Source organism: Ictidomys tridecemlineatus, chromosome 5 (genome assembly GCF_052094955.1).
Source record: "Ictidomys tridecemlineatus isolate mIctTri1 chromosome 5, mIctTri1.hap1, whole genome shotgun sequence".
Lineage (NCBI taxonomy): Eukaryota > Metazoa > Chordata > Mammalia > Rodentia > Sciuridae > Ictidomys > Ictidomys tridecemlineatus.
Window position 1 is genome coordinate 12,266,201 of NC_135481.1, and position 19,433 is coordinate 12,285,633.

The window sequence follows — 19,433 nt, forward strand, 5'->3', positions numbered from 1 at the left end:
CTTCTTTAGCCTCCTGAGTCACTGGGATTACAAATGTGAGCCGCCATGCCCTGTTGTCTTTTTTTTTTTCTTTCACATTTTTATTGAGGTCAAAAGAAGTGCAGAGAAGTGTACAAGTCTTAAGTGCACAGCTCAAGGAATTTTTAGGTATGAATCCCTCTATGAATTTCCCACCCGGATCAAATTGAAGGGCATTTCTAGGACACCAGAAGGCTCCCTGGGGCCCCCTCCCTCATCAACACCCACCCACCTGTAGGCAACCACTATTCCAGCTTCTACCACTATCAGTCTTGCACAGTCTTCAACTTTGTGTAAAAGGAACTTGTATCTGGCTTCTTTCCTTCAACTTTCATGCCTGCCTTTGACATTTATCTGTAGTTCATTCTTTTTTACTGCTGGTTTCAGTATGTGAATACACCACAATATATTAATCCATTCTACTATCATTGTGGAGTTTGGGGCTATCATGAATGAAGCTACTATGAATATTCATATCTTTTAGGGGACATTCCTGCTGGGCCCTCATACCTATTAGTGTAATTGCTGAGTCAAGGGGCAGGCAAATGTTTAGCTTCAGCAGATTGTTGCCCAGAGTGGTTATGAACATTTATTTCTACTCCCACTAATTTTTGAACATATCACAAAGGAGCTTCTCCATTGGCGTATTCCCTATGGTCTTGCGGAAGAAGAGGAGCTCAATGCGTTCAGAGGTGATGAACCTCAAAGACGGGAGGAGTAGGAGCAGTTTCCCAAACCTGAACAGGAGAGAGGGACCATCAGTTTTATCCCCAGCTTCTGAGCACTAATCCTTAGGGCAGCACCCTCCCAGGAAAGACAGGGAAGGAAGTTGGAGAGGATCTCCCAGAAAGGCCCCATTCACTACAGGGCTTGTCTCCACCTACCTGGACCCCCAGAAGTGGGATGAAAGCAGTGAGTGAGTATTGTATATCATGTGTAAAGATTATAAAGCAAGAAGTCATTTATATTAACTCTGTATATGAATATAGTATTATGAGTATAACTGTATATTATGATAATTACATGATCAGTTTTGTATATAAGAATATAATTTCCTGCCTCTCAGCGTCAGCAGTTGCTGTGTGTGTGCACGGAGGACCGAGCTAGCTCACAATAAACACCTCTTTGCTGCTTACATTGATCTTGGTCTCTGGTGGTCTTTTGGGGGTCCCGAATTCGAGCATAACAAGGCTACCCCAACCCTCTTCTTCATGAACAACTGCCACAAAAGAAACAAGGCACTCACTCCAGCATCCAAAAGACATCACAAATAAAGTGAAAAGAACAAGGCTGTGCAAGACAGAAGCCCTGGCATCAAATAAATCTATAAGAGTAAACAGTAACTCAGCAGTCAAACAGAACAAGAAGTAACATGAGCATAAAAAAGCAAGGAAGAAAAGAATATAATTTCCTGTCCATAAAAATGCATAGGATAATAGTAGCCATTACTGGAAATGAAGTCCAGGGAGAATTTGGTTGACTGAGATCCTTGTCCAGAAAAAACTTACTGTCCTCTTAAATCAGAGCCATTTGCCAAAGCAGGTGCCCTTAAGGCAAAAAAGGGACAGATGGTAGAATCAGACCTTCCCTGGGTAGATGGCCTTCAACTGGGCCAATGCCCAGTGTCCAGGAGAAAGCTCCACAAGGGGCAACTGCTGGTTCAGCACCCACCTGCAGCTCCATGGGAAGACCCTCCACTACCCTGAACCACTGAGCTCACCTTGCCTACCAGGGGCTTTCTTTCTTTTGTGATCTCAGGTGAGTGACAGTGAGCAATGATATCCCTCCTATCTGCCTCCCCCTTATGTCTTTCTGGTCCAAAGAGTAGGAAGAAGAAGTAACTGTATGATAATTATATAACTGTTTTCAAACCACAGGTATCGATCCACTTAATGGGTCTGAAATTAAATTTAATGGGACACAACCCAACTTTTATTAAATAAAATAGAACCAGAGTAAATTGTACAAAGTAAGGTAGGTATCACTTGGTAGAACTGTCTTTCAGAGTCTATATGTATATTAGGTTATAACAAAAATGCATTTCTTCTTGAATCCTGTATTTTTTAAAACTGAAATGAGCTGACTTAGAGAATCCAACCACTATCTTAACACTCAGTGCTGCCTATAGTAGGTAATGAACTGCTATTGGAAGTAACAGGAAATCTTAACCAGCACTTCAAAATTTGACACAAAATCAACAGGCTAGGCGGGACATCTCTGGGAGCTGGTCTCAACAGAAACTTGCCCTTGAAGGTTCAGCTGCTGAATGTCTAACTGACCACTCCTATAATACTGTGTCAGGTCTCAAGGTACTAGTGATGAATTGTTCTGCCTTAATCTTCCTGTGCAACTCAGTGTAGACCTTGTCTACTTGGACTCTTCTGAAAGGGAAATTACCTCTTCTTATGATCAGGTCTCAGATGAGAAGTGATTTGAGGGTGCTTATATTAGCTCACTTCTTTAGTGACAACAGCCAAGAGTCCCCAGAAAATGCAAATAATAGATTTAAAAATAGCTCACTATTCCAGCTTCTACCACTATCAGTCTTGCACAGTCTTCAGCTTTGTGTAAAAGGAACTTTTACACAGATGCCTGGTGGCCGAGTGGTCCAGCCACGGCTCCTGTGTGTGTCCTGGTGCTGGGTCAAGGTGGGCGGTCCCAGAGCACTGGCTTCTACCTCGCTCTCCCCTGCCACACTCAGCCTGCAGCTATTGTCCTCCAAACCACTTTCCACGTGAGTACTACTACTACTACGTGAGTGCCTGCTGGCTTATGCCCACCTGTGCCTCCCTCAAGACATTGTAACTTCCCTCAAAGCCATCTTTTACTTTCAAATTTCCTCTTTATTGTTTGAATACTCACTCCCAAAGAGTTCCTCTTCCCTCATTCTTTACCTCCATCTAATTGCTAAATCTGACTCACTCCAACTCCCACGGCATCTATGGCCACTCTCAAAGATCAGAACTCCACGGAATCCCTACAAGGTGGCAGTAGCTGCTCTGGCCCCCTGGGAGTACACTCTGTCCCCACTGCCATGCCAGTCTTTATGAGGTTCAGCCAGTATATGACACCTTCCTCTGAAAAACCTGTAGGGGCTCCCCTCTGCCTCCCACATCAGATGTGGCCCTGGGTGGGCATTCAAAGTCCTGACCGGTCTGGTCCCAGGGGCCCATTCTGGCCTAACCTCCTATCTTCTTGCTGGCAGAAATCTGTTATAACTTCTGAACTGGACTTCTGAGAAGAAGCCTCTCTAACTTTGTAAATGATGTGTTCTTTTCTGTTAGACCCTACCCTTCCTCCCAAATCCAGCCCTGCCTTCACCAAGTCCCTCCTGATTCTGCCTGCCACCTGCCACCCCTATGAGTCTGTGTGTCCCAGACACAGACAACCCTCTCTACCCGACTAGGGAAGTTCTGTTTTCAGTGTGGTCACTGTGTCAGATGTCCCCTGGAAGGCAGCAGCTCTGTTTTATGAACACTTGATCCTCTCTCAGGATCTGGCACTGTGCCTGGCCCATGGGAGATGTTGGGTAGATGCTGGTTGGATGGAGACCTTTGTCCTATTAGGGGACACTGGAGGTGATGTGAGAGATGCGAGCAGGGTAAAAAGAGGAAGGATGGGGGGTGGGTAGGCATGTGCTCAGGTCACCTCACGGGCTGGCTGGGGTGGTGGGCCTTGCTGTGCTGGCTCAGCATCACTTGGGACTGGTCCTGCAAGGCCTCCACGTGCTCAGGATCCTTTAGGCCCCGTGTCTCTGGGGGAGAAGTGGCAACCGTGAGCTCCCCTTCTAGGACCTCCCCAGCCTGCTCTACTCCTCACAGTCATGGAGAAGAGGCCTCTGGGGACGTCACACCTCTCTCCTCCTGCATATCCCCCACCCCTTAAAGAAACTGGCACAGCTGTGCACACATGTTGGGTTGTAGAGGGATGGTGAAAGGCAGAAAGAAGTCCCTGGAATTCCTAGTCTCCATCCCAACCATTTCTTTGGAAGGTTTGGGCCCAGACTTAGTACCTGGTTTGAAGAGGACCAGGGCCTTCATACAAGCAAACTCCGTGGGGTCCACGGCCAATGCCCGGAACCGGGAGATGGTTTCCTGCAGGAAGCGTGTCTCCATGCTGGCCAGTGCAAACCGGCCCTGAGAGCTGCTGGTAGCAGAAGCCTCTGGTGGGGCCAGCAGTGGGCAGCTCTCCAGGGGCAGAGACCACTGTATGGCTCCAAGGAGGAAGAGTTCACTCCATGCCTCTTCCAGCAGGATCACCTGTGCTCAGAGAGGGTGTGAATGTTGCAGTGCACACACAGCTCCTCCAGACAGCCTGGAGCCTCTGCCACCTTCTCTAGGAACAGAAGGGCAGGTCCTAGTTGCTCAGAATGCTCTCCTGACCTCTGTCTGGCATTTGGCTCTGGCATTTGGCATTATCTGGCCCAGTTGCTTAGTCTCTGAGACACTATGGGTTCCATCCAGAGCTGGGACATTTGGAAAAGCCTAGAACCATAGGATGCCAGGCAGTCTTAGGGACATGCGCAAGAGTGACCAAGCTGAGTGTGCTCAAAGACTCAGCCTGAATCTTCTGAGTTGCTTGTTCCAAACACAGACTGGTTGAAGGTTAGCCCTCTGTGCCTCTTCCAGGTTCATGGAGCTCTGCTTGCCCATCCAAAGCCCAGAGGCCATACCAGATGTGGAGAGGTTGTGTTTACACTCAAGTCCTGACATCATGGGAACTCATGCTCTAAGGGGGCCTAGAGTTGGCCACTCGTGGTGTTCAGGACATGCATAGTGCTCTGTGCCATACAGAAAGTCTGTGGGCCCAGCAGTCTATCCAGGAGGAAAGAAGACCCTGGGAGCTACAGGCACTGCCTTCAAATCCTGGGCCTCTGTGTACCCTTGGCCATCATTATCCTCTAGATATGCACTAATACTGCTACCTCTGATTATCACCAACTCAATCAGAGAGGTCTCCAGCTGTCACTATCTGAGCTGTGCATACCACCACTCCTCACCAGCACAAGAGTCCAAGCATCCCCAGTCTGGATGACTCTCATGGCTACTGGCCCCAGTCCAGCCAGCTCTAGCAGGCAGGCTGCACAGTGTACCTGATCCCGGAAGGGCAGGTTGGAGAACACGGGCAGGTTTTTGGCCCACTTGACAGCCATGAAGAGCAGGCGAGCTGATGTCTCATGGATATTGTCCAGGCTACAGGGGGATGAGGGGAACTCAGGATCGTTGCTGGTGACATCAATATTCTCATCAGCTGTTGGAGAAAGAAGTTGTGACCTTAGTCTCTGCACCATGGAGACGGGAGGGAAGACTCACGACCTGGTTGTGAGGCTCTAGAATGAACAGAGGCCCCTGGTCCGTCCCTCAGTCGCCCTTCCACTTACCATCCTCTGGCTCCAGTTTGGCGCAGGATTCGGCCGTTATGAGGCTGGCCATGAAGTGGTGGCCCAGGCCTCTGGCTGTGGATGCAGGTGTGGAGCCCTGTGGGCTGGGCCCTGCCTGGGCTGGAGACACCACCAGGGCCTGGGGGCGGGGCTCACCATCTGACTCCACACTATCCTGCCGAATCTGGGCCGTGCTTCGGGGCTGGCGCTCGTTCTGCACAGCTGGGGAGGGAGGAAGTTTTAGGACACTGCAGTGGTCACGCTGCCTGTCTCTTCTGTCCTTCCCAGCTCCCTGTGCTCCCCACTCACCATCCTGGTTCATGCCTGCTTGCAAGCACTTCTTCAATCGGCAGGCCTGGCACTGGTTGCGATGGGCCTTGTCCACAGGACACATTCCTGCCCCAACTTGACACCTGCAGGGGACAGGGAGCCCCAGGGGGTCAGTGTCCCAGGCTCTGGACCATGGATTTGGACATTTTTCCCTAGCTCCTTCATCCCTGACCAACCTCTACCTGTCCCAGGCACCCTAGTGGGCAGGAACCCAGCAGGGCTTACCCTCCTCACCTGTAGATGAGCCTCCGCCTCACGCTTCTCTTGAAAAAGCCGCTGCAGCCGTTGCAGGCATAGATGCCATAGTGCTTCCCACTGCTGCTGTCCCCACATACACGGCACTGGAGTGAGGGGCCCACACCTGAAAGGCAGAGGCAGTAGCTGGGCCCCTCAACCTCTCCACCCACCCTCCACCCCCACATCCCTCCCAGTCCACAGGTTTCTGATCTCCCACATTTAGATGTGCCCTTGTTGCTCCCAGCTGGAAAAATGTTTCCCTCTTATGCTTCCCTGCCTTCCTCCTTCCGTGTCCCGTTTTCAGCAAGGGTACACACCCTGCCTCCACCCCCCCCCCAGCTCCCATTTCTTCCCTATGGGCGACTTTAGGTTCCCATAAAAATAATTCTTGACCTCACCTCTAGGGATCCCTTTGCTGCCAAGTCCTAAGGGTGCTTCTTGGTTTTTCCCTCCCATCAGCTCAGTATCCTGTCCTCTCTGCCCACCTCCATGTGTCTAGGATTCTGGGTTCACCAGCACATTCCCCTCACATTTGCCCACAGTCCTTGGGGCTGGACCTAAGTTGGTCTGGCACATATTCTGCTCCCTAAGGTCCCAGATCTCATCTCCAAGAAAAGCCATACCTGTTGGATCCTCCCCCAGGCCCCACCTGCCTGGAGACTCCTTCCTGGAGGCAGTCACGGTGGCAGGCACAGCTGTGGCCACGCTGGAGCTCATCAGACTGCTAGCCTGGCCCTGAAGGCCCCAGGGCTGCCGAGGATGCTGGCTGAGTGGCTGGGTGGGCCCAGCCTCTGCCTCGCTCTCCACCTGCCCCTCTCTATTCTTTTCCGCCTTCTATTTCTGCTTCTCCTTCTCCCAGGCCCTAACAGTCTCCCTCTGTCTTTAGGTCTCTTCTCTGTCTGGACTCGGGAGCCTCCCAAACTTCCCCAGGCCCCTCACAGCAGCAGCTCTGGCTGGAGGAGATTTCTCTCAGGGAGCCGCTGGGCACAGTTTATGATCCTCTTAATCTTTACTGTCTCCACAGGGGATCAACTGGCCACACCTGCAGTGTTACCAAGGTGCCCCTGGGAGCCAGTAAGTCCTGCTGTCCCTCTGCTAGCTCTGGGACTATCCAATGTCCCCAGGTCCCGACTATGCTATGCTCTCAGCTATTTGTCATTCAATATCAAATCCTGGAGAGAGGTGCAGTTCCTCTAATTTTTTTTTTTTCCTGTGTGTGTGTTGAGGACTGAACCAGGGCATTGCACATGCCAGGCAAATGCTCTATATCCCAACCCATTTTGTTTTGACACAAGTCTCTCACTAAGTTGCCCAGGCTGGTCTCACACTGCCTCAGTCTTCTGAGTAGCTGGGATTACAGGTGTGTACCACCATGACTTTAATCTTTTTGAGGTGCTTAGCATGTGTTTGAAGGCAAGTGTGTGTGTGTATGTGTGCTTGTGTGCATGTCCCCTGTGTTTGTGTGGGCCGCTGTGTGTAGGTGTTCATTTTTTTGTCCTGAAAAGTTGAAACCTCTACCTCAGCTTCTTGAAAAAAGACCTGCTTGGGGACCATGATTTGAGGATTTTGTGCCCTCCCCCCCCCCCCCCGCCCCACGCCAAAAGGTCAGCAATCCTCAGATGCCCGAAGAATCAGGTCCAATGTAGGGTTTGAGGCTAGCTGGAGGCAGGAGGCCTGAGAGGTGGCAGAAGAGAAGCCAATAGGCATTTTATCATCTACCTGGAGCACTGGGCCTGCAAGATAGGAGGGAGTGAGGACAGAGCTGCCTGCATCTGGCTCCAGGATCTCAGGTAGCTTCCCCCTTCCTCCCTGACCTGGCCTCCAGTCCCTAGGCAGGCTGGTCTCTGCTGCCCTCCAGGCCCACCTTCCCAGCTCAAGACCAACAGCAGTTCTGAGGGGTGGAGCAGGGACAGACCAGACGCTGGGTCCCAGCAGGCAGAGGGGTGCGAGGGGAGAGTGTGAGGACTGACCAAGGCTCACATTTTTGCTCCATTACAAGCCACATGTTCCTGAGCAAGTGCCAGCCTGCCTGAACATCAGTCTCCTCATCTGTGAAAGGGATTGCAGCATGTAGTGTAGGTGGGACACAGTACCAGTGGTTCTCACAGAGTGCTTCAGTGCCTGGAACTTACTAAAAGCATTCTAAATGGTGGGGCTCTTGCTATTACTCACATTTCTCAGGGTCACTGAGAAAATCAGAGCAACACTCAGGAAACGTATTTTCTTTCCTGTTTCTCTACCTCCACCTCCTCCTCAAGCCCCACCCCATGCCCAAGACAGATAGGAAAGTCCCATGTTGGCCTGGAGGGGACACCAATTCTCAAATGACCTGTGCTCTCCGCAGGGGACAGACTGGCATGGGGAGGAGGCTAGCCCAGCCTTAGAGCCCAGAGAACATGCAGCTTCTGGAAGAATGATGGAGTTAAGGGGACAGGTGCCATAGGGCATGGCCCTCATGTAAGCAGGGTTAACCCTCCCTGTGACACAGAAGCACTATTGGGGATTTGGAAAGTCAGTGTGGAGGCTTTGCAGGATAATCTGCTTTCTGGAGCCTCAGGAGATCGAGGCCACAGGGTGGAGGTCACTCACTGGCCCTCCTCTCTTCTGTCCTCACCCTTCCTGCCCTCCTCCTGCCAGGAGGCCCCTTAGGACCCTCCATGGACAAGGTCTCCAGCTCCACCTGGCCATCAGAGCCAAGGCAGTGTCTTTGAACTTGGTTGAGCACTTCCTGCTTCCTGAAGGCTATCACCTGATCCTTCCGGAGAATGGGTCATCATCTGAACTTGTCATCACCTCCTCATGCCCAGAGGTGGCCCCACAAGTCTATCCCCCTCTCCATGGGCAATCTTGTGTACATCCACTGCTTCCAGGACCACATGATCCCAGACTCCCACGTGCTTCTCTGCCTTGAGCTCCCCATCTATAGATCCACCTGGGTTCCACTGTGAAGTCCAACTTCACTGGCCCCACAGCCAACCCATCCCCAACTGATCTGCACAAAGATGGGAAGTGGGGTCCCAGGATCGAGGGATCACCAGTGCAAGGAAAGAATAGTTAGGAATGAGCTGAGAGTCTGTAACTGAGTCAAGGAGTAGGCAGAGAGGAGCTCAGGACTCCTGCGCATGTGGGAGATGAAGGAGAGGAGTCAAGATGGGAGCTTCACCAGCCAAGTGCTCTATGAGGTCCCTGCCAATAGTGAGATGCAGGAAGTGCATGTGAAGAGTTCTTAACAAACACTTGCAATGTGTTATTCAAACATGAAGCAACCTTAGGTGGGAGCTGCCCTTGTTAGCTTCAACTCACAGCTGAGGAAACAACAGAGGGGGATAAATAATTTGCTTCAAGACACACCGTTATTGAGTGGTGGTAGAGGTTGGAGACAGAGACGGGGATTGCAAATTTGCATCTGATCCCCAAACTCCTGCTCCCCACAGAATCCTCTCTAAGAAGCAGCCTGAGCAGCTTCCATTGGTGTTTGCCACCAGAGTAGCTGAGCAGGGACCAGGGAGGAGAGGGAGAAACCAGAACGGCACACAGGCCATGAGGGAAGGAGACAGAAATATTTTAAAAGAGAAATTCATTTTTAAATAGGAGATACAAAGGAGAAGGCAAGGGAGAGACAGAGTGAAGCCCCAAGTGGGTATGGACCAAACTCTGATCCACCCTGCAGTCTCATGGGGGACACAGAGCATGCCTGGCAGGGGGTCATATGAAGGAATTAGGGGACCCAGGGCTTTCGGGACAGTGTGGAGCCACCACACCTCCTTTCAATTCTAGTTTTGGTGGGATTAGAGGAGGTGCTCTGTAACATGGTGAGATGGAGGGGAGGAAGGGGTGGGGCTGGTCCAAGAGCAGAGGATGGAGTTTTTCCCTTTTCTGAGGCACAGCAGGCCTCTTTTGGGGGGTGGGGACACTGAGCAGGAGCTGAGGAGGGAGGGCATGTTGTGAGGCAGCCCTAGTAGGGAAGGGGTCCAGCAGGGTTTTGGGGAGCTTTGAGGACAGCTAGGATTAGGGACCTTGACCTTGGGGTGTGTGGTCCTGGCAGGTGTAAGATTTTCCCTGAGGCCCTCAGCGGGGAGAAGGCTGGCAGAAGGCTATGTGAGGACTGATCCATGGCACAGATGGACAGTCGGGAAGGTGTTGAAGTCAGGGCCCGGGGCTGGGCAGAGAAAGGGTCTTTCCCACTCTTGCTTCACCTGCCCATCCTTTAAGACCTGTTCAGCCCTCACCTTAGCTCACCTGTTCTCTCCTAGAGAAATTCTGTCCCAGGTCAGGCTTCATGTTGAAACCATTCCAGGTCAATGTTCTCTGTCCAGATGGGAGATTCCAGGGATGGGTTTATTATTTTAGTTTAGCCGAGTATGTGGATCACAAGGCCCTTACTGGATGTGAAGTCTGTCTTTAAATTTGTATTTTCCTGATATTCTATAGTGGGTATTACTCAGAATGACAAACGACAACAGCAAAACCCTACAAAAGAACCTGCGGTATTTGCCTGCCTATTCTTACTCTATTTTTATTTTATTTTATTTTATTTTGTCAACTCCTCACATCATTTCAATGCCAGCTGAGCTCCTCTGTAAGCCTGGCCCTCCGTTCTGGGTTCTTTGGCAGGTGAGGCCTGGCCCCAGCTGAGCCCTGTGCAGGGGAAAGCAGAGCCTGGAGGTTGGGGGGTGGCACTGGCCCTCAATCTGTGACCACCAGCTGCTGGGGCAGACGCCAAAGGATTACTCAGCTCAAAGCCTTGAATCTGCTGACGGAAGCCACCAGAGGCCACCTTATCATTAATACAATTATTCCCCCAGGGGACAGGTCAGCAACTTCCTCTGACTCCCTGAAGGCCTGGGTGGGTGGGGGTGGGGAAGAAGGTGGTGTGCATGATAAAGGCTGCAGAACTGACCTCCTTCTTGGGGCCCTGGCAGGTAAATCACCTGCCCCAGCCAGTTGGGGCCATCAAATACAGCATCACTAGGTCCCAGGCATGACCTGGGTCCTGCCAGAGGGAGCAGGGAGTGGCTCCCGCATGATTTGGCCAATGGTCAGGCTAGCTGGCCTCAATTTCCATCCCAGCAGCTGCAGGCTTTGGGTCTGGGACAAGTCATGTTCACAGCATAGGGATCATGTTTCAATCTGGGAGTTCTTGAAAATGCTCCTTTCTGTACAGTTGTCTTCACTGTCTTTGAGGAAGAGCTCATGGCAAGTGCACAGGCTCCAGAGCTGGCCACCCAGGGACTCTACTTCTGGTAACCTTCCCCACAGACAGTTTCACAAAGATTTAATTAAACTTGCAGCTGCAGCAATTTTAGTAAAACACTCATCTACAGACAACTGGCTAAATCAGGCTCCATCCCTGCTGTGGCATGCCAGCAGCCATGGCAAATGGTGGTATTTCTATACTCATTTACATGGACGTATGCCCGCAGTGTTTCCACCTCAAAGTCAGTTACAAAACAGAGTTTATAGGTCGATTTCATGTGTCCCAGGGGAATTTCTGGCCAAGATCATGGGACGACTTTCTCCTTGGCAGGACCTCTGTGAATCAATGGCTTCTTTCTCTAGAGCGAGGAATAGAAGATTCAGAACTCTAAGAGGCAGACACCAGCAGGAACGCTTCTCAACAAAACCTCTTTATTCTCTTCTCAAGATAACATTTAGAAATAATCAGATACTTCCTTGCACAATCTTCGCAGCCCTTGGCTAGTGAAGTCCCCTTGAAATTTTTCAAAGGCCTGAGCAGAACTGGAGGGTCGCTGTCCTGTCACAGGACAAGCAGACACAAAGCAGCCTGTCCTGAGGCTTCATGGCCAGGTGACCCCCTGCCTCCTTTGCACCCGAGATGTGACTGGCAGGCACATGTCTAGGTCAGCTGCTCCTTCCTCTCGAGTCCCGCTTTCCCCAGAAGAGCTTCTCGGTTCTCTAGCAGAGCATTCTGAAGACTCCACGGCAGATTTTCTCACCACAAGCAGAAATTTCCCTTTCTCATTTCACAGTTTCATAATACATATGTATTGCAATTACAGTCAGGGAAAAAGAAAGTTCATTTCATTTCTAGAAAAGAGAAAGGGAACTTGGAGTCAACGTGACCTATAATAAGACTAAAAGGAAATATGTATGAAGAAATTAAGGGGTAAGGATGCAAAGTTGGTCATGTCTCATTTTCTTTCCCTCATTAAACCAGGGCAGGGCTGAAATCTCCAGCAGCTGGTCAGGCCTGGGCCTCTGCTGATGGGAACAGCTGCAGCCTACAGTGGGGGTGGGCCCATCCTGGGGATTCCCCTGCACCTGCTGTACCAGGCATAAAACCTTGGCTAAAGAGAGGATCTGGGTTCCCCAGGGAGTGGGGTGGGGTGGAGAGCTATCTGAAAACTAGCATAGAAGTATTTTAAAAATTGAACATGAGGCACAGCCATGCCAGTGCACATTAGCTGACTGACCCTCCTAGTTATGATATTTATTTCTTCCCCAGAATGAAACAGCCTACGACAGGGTTTTTCAATCTTGACACCATTGACGTCTTGGGCCACTTTACTCTCGGTTATGGGAGCTGACAACCGAGATGTTTAGGATGTTTATCAACAGCCCTGGGCTCTACCCGCTCCATGCCAGGAGCACCCCAGTTGTGATATCCAAGATGACTTCAGACATCACCAAATGTCCCCTGAGGGGCAAAAGCAGCCTGGATTGAGAAGGGAGATTTTGCATGACTGGCCTCAGCTGTGTTCACAGGACATTTGCTGCATCTGTTCTCACAAATGCAGGAAGCACATGTCCCAGGACCCCTGCCCTGGGAGCCCCAGGTTCATGAGGCTGCAGTGCTCTTCCTCATTATGTTGTGCAGACTCAGGAGCTATCAGGAAGATTGATCAAAGTGTTCAAAGATTTTTTTCTGAAGGAATCTTGTACTATTTTTCTCTTTATAGTTTTCTGTATTGTTTAATAATGACCACGTATAATTCTAATCAAGATAAAACAACTTTTCAAATTTTTGAACGAGATCAGTTAATTTGAAATATTTGTGAATAATACTTATAGAAAATATCTTTTAAGAAAATTTAATAAATTTAAATTCTCAGTGTTTATATGTGTAAACTTAATCCTTAGAACAACACCATCGGAGAGTATTATTATTTTAATCTTACAGAGGAAATTGACAACACAGGGAGGTTGAGCCACTTACCCAAGGTCACACAGCTAGTAAGTGACAGAGCTAAGTGACAGATCTGGTATCCAAATTCAGTCACCTAAGTTGACTATTTTATACTTTTATATATTTAATAAAGGAAATCTTCTCCAGATGTACCTTGTCTCTGGGTAGGCCTAAAGGATAAAGCAGATATTCTGGGCTTTATTTGTGGAAAGTCACTTTTTTTTAATATTTATTTTTTATTTTTAGGTGGACACAATATCTTTACATTTATGTGGTGCTGAGGGTCGAACTCAGTGCCTCATGCATGCTAGGCGAGCACTCTACCATGGAGCCAGCCCTGGAAAGTCACTTTTGAACTGGCATTTCTGTTCCCAGTTTTTCTATGAGATTGCAGATTCTTCTTTTTAAAAATATTTTTTAGTTGTAATTGGACACAATACCCCCACTTTATTTATTTTTATGTGGTGCTGAGGATTAAGCCCAGGGCCTTGCAAGCGCTCTACCGCTGAACCACAACCCCAGCCAGAGATTGCAGATTCTGAATGCAAAAAATAATAAAATCCATAGAGAAAGGCTAAAGACATTCTGTGGGAAAACGTTCATGTTTTCTGTGTCTGCTTTTAACGGGTAGCTCTGGGGTGGCACTGGGCACGACTGGGAGTTGCTGTGGTTGTGTGCATGTGCGTGTGTGTGCAGGAATGCACACATGGGGTTTGAGACTGTCACATGACCATGGATGGCTGAGTTGTGCTGTGCTGGCACAAGGAAGCCACTGCACCTGTGTCTATTGTGGATTGTTCCTGAGGTCCCAGACAATGTCATGACAGCTGCAAGGATAGATAGAAACTTCCCAAATGGAACTCTTAAGATGAACAGTATTCAAAGGTAATATGTGGCATATTTTCCTACATGACTTTTAAAAATATATGTACATTAGTTATCGATGGACACAATACCTTTATTTTATTTATGTACTTTTATGTGGTGCTGAGGATTGAACCCAGTGCCTCACACATGCTAGGCAAGCTCTTAGCCGCTGAGCCACAACTCAAGTCCCTTGCCTGACTTTAGATATTGAAGTAAGTTCTGTTTTCTCATATTCTTTATTAGCTATATTTATTAACTTAGCAAAAATGTTAAATTGAGGTAACACATATCCAATGCCCCTCCACAGAGATGAAGGATATGTTCTTTAGAAAGACATTCTAGAAAAAGCACATGCTCAAAGCATTTCTCCCTAAATCATAATCTGTAGGCGGGTCCTGGTGGCACAGCTGCACCCTGCCCTGCTCTGTGCTCTGGCCACAAAGATCTCTAGGATCCCTGTACCTCGAATACTTCTTCCCAACACATGGCCTTCACATATGCTGTCCTTTCTCTTTTGTGCTATTTAGACAGAATTTCTTACATGAACTCTGCATCATCATCAGTATTGAGAGTTGAAATCAGGGGCATTCAGTTCTTTTTATTTTTATTTTTTTAATTTTGAAAGAGGGTTTTGCTAAGTGTTCTGGGCTGGCCTTGGACTTGAGATCATCTTGCCTCAGCCTTCCTAGTCTCTGGGATTATAGGCTTTGCCATGGTGCTAGGCTTTGGCAGTCTAATTTCAAAGGAAACTTCTAACAGTAAATTTGTGACCTATCATTTTTGTTTGTTTGTTCTGGTGTGTGATTTATCAGTTCTTCCCAGAACATGATCTTAAGGCGAGGCTCCTGCCATAAGACAGTGAAGCTTAAAATATTTTTCCTGGACGTGTGAAAGTATTTTGAAAATAAAATGTTTAAAACGAATACAATCAAAGCTGTTTAGTTTCTATGACGATGGCATTATAGTTATGTCTAATAAAAAAGAATCCTTACCTGCTAGAGATTTATCCTGAACTACTTACAGGAGTTTCTCAGTGTCTTGGATTTGCTTTTGAAGCTTACAAAAGTTAAAAAAAAAAAAAAAGAATGAAAGCAGGTGACTGAACTGAGAATAATTAAAACTGATGGCTGATGACAGTGAGGAGGACTTGTGTTTTATCCACCTGTTATTTCTAATTTTGTCTGCCATTGAAATTTTACATGACAAAAGTGAAACAAGAAATGTGGTTGACGACTTTGGACACACTCTCCAAATCTTTTCTGCTTTTCTCCTCTGCTTCCACCACCTCCACCCTAAGCCTGTCTTCACTGACAATTCTCACCTCTCTCTACGCAGTTTGTGAGGTGTCCCCCCTGAAACCCGAGAGGAGAATCCCCGCGCAGGCGTGGAGCGCCTTGGCTATTGGGCCTCAGCGCCCCCTCCTGGTCGGAGCCAAGGTGCGGCGCGCCGGGGCGGAGCCGCGGTGGGCATTGTCCCCGGGAAGGAGGGCCTCCCTTCCTTTCGGTCTACTCCCGATGTTGGGGACTTGGAATGCCCTTCCCCTCCTTCTCCAGCTGACTCCTTCTCTCACCCCAACACCGGCTCTGATGTCTCTCCTCAACCCCGATGGCTCCCCACATCAGAAACCATCGTGCACTCGTGATGGCCTGTGACCTCCACCGAGGCCACCAGCTTTATGAGAGCCAGAAATTTGTGTCTTGTTGAAGGGCCTGATAATTACCCGTTGAGCTACTGAGTGGAGGTAGCCAGCCCAGGGTCCCTGAAGATTGCCGCTCCAAGCTGGGCACCCCTCTCAGACCTGCAGGAGAGGGTCGACCTGCCCCCTGGTGTCCACGGCTCCCGCCAGCACCCAGGCCCTTCACGCTGCTGCCCACTTCCCCACCGCCGGCACCACTGGCCATGCCGTCCTAAGAGGTCAAAACATTTACTTGCAACTGAAAACAAATCAATTTAGAGACTCTGGGAAGAAAGGTGTGAAAATGAAGAATTGCTATAATCCATAAAGAGAATGTGTTTTAATGAAAGGGCTGAAACAGAAAACTGGACAAAGTGATCAGCTCCCTGAGATTGGAATGCCCTTTTCCCAGGGATGACTCTTGAGTTTCCAGTCATGTTTTTTTTTTTTTTTTTTTTTTTTTTTGGCCAGAAACGCAGCCCCTGGTGTATGACAATGGTTTTCAAGGTGGGCTGGCAAGGGTGGTCTTGTTGTCACTTCCACCAGAAAACCCTTGCTTTTGATCTTTTTATACTTGCTAGAATTTTGATTGCAGAAAGGTTTCCTTTTCCTAAAAAGGAACAAGAGGATTGCAGGAACCTTAGGTAAGAGACTACCTATTAGCTGTGTGGGGTGGATAAGTCTCTTTCCCTCTCTGGGCCACTACAGTGAGTAAATAGTAAACAAGTCTTACCTGGGTGAGGGCAGAGGACTTAAATTAAGGACCCCTCAGGTTCTCTCCAGATGTAAGGTAACATGTACCAGTAATTACAAAACACTTGCAATGCCCAGAAAGACCACAAGATGGAAGCATTATCCCGTGAGAGAAGCTCTCCCCGGCTTTATAGAATGTTTTATTCCCCCAAATTCTAGCATAATCGTGGGGATTTGAAGTTATAGAAAAGAAAACGTCATCAGTACATACTTGCAACTTGAGGCAGAGGGTTTAAACTCAGTGACGAGTCCTGGCAAAGTTTTCCAGTGTTTAATGCACAATTTTGTTTCCTTTACCAAAGAACTAAAGAGGAGCTTATATAATGGGGTCACGAGACATTGTGTAACATCGTGGTGGCATCTCCATCCCATTGGAACATTTGCTAAATTTTGTTCTGATACATTGGTTCATGTGTGTTAGAGCTCCCAACGTTTCATAAACATCTAGAATATGGGTGTTGAATGGAATGGAATTAGATTCGTTGCATTGAATCACCGAATGGCACTTTGGCATTAAAATATACAGTATTTCCCCCAAAAAGGATTTCCTTTGCTACTACAAGAATTATTGAGATGGAGACAGAGTTTTGGGTTACACTTTTGGTTTTTGTGTATTTTAGAGGTGATTTCTTTAAGGATCAGATTACTGGAAATTGGTGTGCAATGAGCTGGAGGAATATTACGGAATTAAGATTAGGTTAAACCTGGAAAACCTGTCATTTATGAGGGTCTGTTACACACTGATGAAATTCTGCCAGTCACGCTTGGTCCAGAGTCTTTGTCATGCTACACTTTACAGTAGGAAAAAAAAAGTATGAAAGCAACAGGATTAGGAAAACATTGTACTGAGAGGGCACCTTATCCAGCAGATGTTCAGAGTAGGGCAGGGTAAAGTGGAGGAGCCTCTTGAGTTAACTTCTAGCGGCCATGAGGGGCAGGGAGCTCTAAAGTGCTTGGAGGAATAGTGGAGATGATGGTGACTTCCTGGGAGCACCTGCCATGCTCGGGAGTAGATGCCCGGAACCTGAGAGCCTGGGAATTTTCTGGACACAGACCTGCCTGCTGCTCCCTCACAGTGTGGTCACCGGCAGAATAAATGAAATGACCATTTCTGAATCCAGGCTGCAGCACCTGACCACATAAGAGCCCTGGTGCGGTTGTGGACAGGCCTGGGCAGGTAATGACTGGCCTTTTGCCATCTTGATTGCTGCTGAGGCTTCCTGTGGCAGAGAGCTTCCAGCGCTTCCTGAGTAGAAGGGTCACTCTTAATATGATAGTAAAATCAAGACGAAGTTGCTAACTAAATAAAAACACGACTTCAAAGCAGAATTAAAACCAACATTGACGGGAGACTGTTTTGCTGAAACTCAGTTGCCCTTCACATGGAGATAGGAATCAACTGAATGGTGGGAGTTGCTTTGGGCTGGGCAGGTAATAACACCACGCCACTCTTGTGTGCCTGCTCTGCTGCATTCTTTTCATATTGGCTTAGCTCATGGCAGTTAAGAAATTATTACCTGAATTTGGTGCTGGATTAATGGTGGCATTGGGGTAAGGTGGTTTGTCATGCAGCCGTGGATGATGCCCACAGGGGCAGTACCTAAGAGTGTGGGTTAGTTGTGAGGGGCATGGTTCTGAGCTTCGAGGAGCCACCAAGCAAAACAATACTGAAAGCCAGGCTGATAGCACTTGGGGCTCATGTGGAAGCAGCAGCCAGGAATTCTATGGTCAGGGTGAGAAGCTTGAGGCTGGCACTGGCATCAAGTTCAAACAAATTTAATTCTTTGGGTCCCAGTACACTTGTCCCCCTTCCTCCTTTGGTTAGCCTCCAATTAGAATTGACCCTGGGCTTTGAAAAAAGAATGTACATGTTAAGCAGGACAGACAAGTAAAGGTGGCTCCTTGGAGCATCTTCCCTGGAAGAAATGGGTGTATGTGTAAATGTCACAGGAGTGTGGGGCCCATTTGTCCTGAGTCTCAGAGTGAGAGAATCTCTGTGAAGCCACAATAATCAACAACGAAGTCTGCCGTGATCAACTCCACATGTTCAGGAAGCCAGTTCTGGCCCAAGTTCAGTTTTAAAGGGAGTTTTGCCTCACATATGGATGTGTGATGCTTTAGGACAGGCAGTCCCATTCAGTGGAACAAGACAAGCTCTGAAACCAGACAGATGTGGGTTCGAATTCCGCCATCATGCATGATCTATGTGATTACAAGACAGTTCCTTACCTGGCTGACACCTGGTTTTCCCAGCTGAAAAATGGAGCAGAAGGAGGTACCCTGTTGCCCAGGGGGTCTCTGTATGTGAAAGGACATGTGGATGATATTGCCCAGAGGTGCTACAAGTGCAAGCTCCTTAACCATCTGATCAAGAGACAAGTCTGTGTCACCCATTCCAGCTACAGAACACAGACAGCCCCACAGTGTTACTTTATAGTAGGTTCTTTGCAGACACCTAGCTGCATCTGCCCCTTCACTGGCCACTCATCCAGGGTGTCCTCTGTTTGCAAGTGTTTTAGGTTACACAGCATTTGTAGGATCTGTTGGAGTTATGCATTTCTAATGCCCAAAAAAGTGCTGGACACATAGTGGATGCTCAATAAATATTTGTTGAATGAAGGGAAGATGGCAGCCTTAACCTTTATTGGAGAGGCTCCCCAGTGGGTGGAAGATGATGAACAGACACTGCAGTGTTTGAAGTTCTTGGCTCCTATCTCAAAGGGTGCAGGGATCAGACATCATTCCCATCTTGCTTCTGGGCTAACAGAACACCATTGTGTCCAGCAAAGTCATGTGTCCAGAAACCAATGATGGATCCTGATTGGTTCAAGCTAATCAGGGCAAAGCTAATTTAGCCAATAAGAGGAAGTTTGCTGGATATAGGAGGGGGTCCTGGGGCTGTTTGCTTTCTTGGTAAATGGAGACAAGTGCAACCGCAACTGCTCTTCCTGTGTTCTTTCCTGAAGTCAGATGTGGTATATATACACAATGGAATATTACTCAGCCTTAAAGACGAATGAAATTAT

At 48.4% G+C, this 19,433-nt stretch overlaps 1 protein-coding gene across 1 annotated transcript; it reads right to left on the minus strand.

Annotated features, from left to right (window-relative positions):
- Positions 1 to 581: 581 nt before the first annotated feature.
- On the minus strand, positions 582 to 6,982 carry Nr2e3 (nuclear receptor subfamily 2 group E member 3). Its single transcript, XM_005316748.4, has 8 exons — positions 6,589 to 6,982; positions 5,963 to 6,089; positions 5,708 to 5,811; positions 5,399 to 5,620; positions 5,111 to 5,268; positions 4,031 to 4,277; positions 3,667 to 3,772; positions 582 to 755 (listed from the first exon to the last, which is right to left on the minus strand). Exons 1-8 carry the CDS (start codon positions 6,680 to 6,682, stop codon positions 623 to 625), a joined length of 1,191 nt encoding a protein of 396 aa, XP_005316805.2. The 5' UTR covers positions 6,683 to 6,982; the 3' UTR covers positions 582 to 622.
- Between the last annotated feature and the right edge of the window lie 12,451 nt (positions 6,983 to 19,433).

Excerpts from the sequence above, each read along its gene's own strand:
- Nr2e3 (XM_005316748.4), bottom strand. The coding sequence starts at position 6,682 with ATGAGCTCCAGCGTGGCCACAGCTGTGCCTGCCACCGTGACTGCCTCC. Across the intron at positions 6,090-6,588 it reads CCTGGGGGAGGATCCAACAG|GTGTGGGCCCCTCACTCCAG; the intron begins GTATGGCTTTTC and ends TCTGCCTTTCAG. Across the intron at positions 3,773-4,030 it reads CCTGGTCCTCTTCAAACCAG|AGACACGGGGCCTAAAGGAT; the intron begins GTACTAAGTCTG and ends CTTCTCCCCCAG.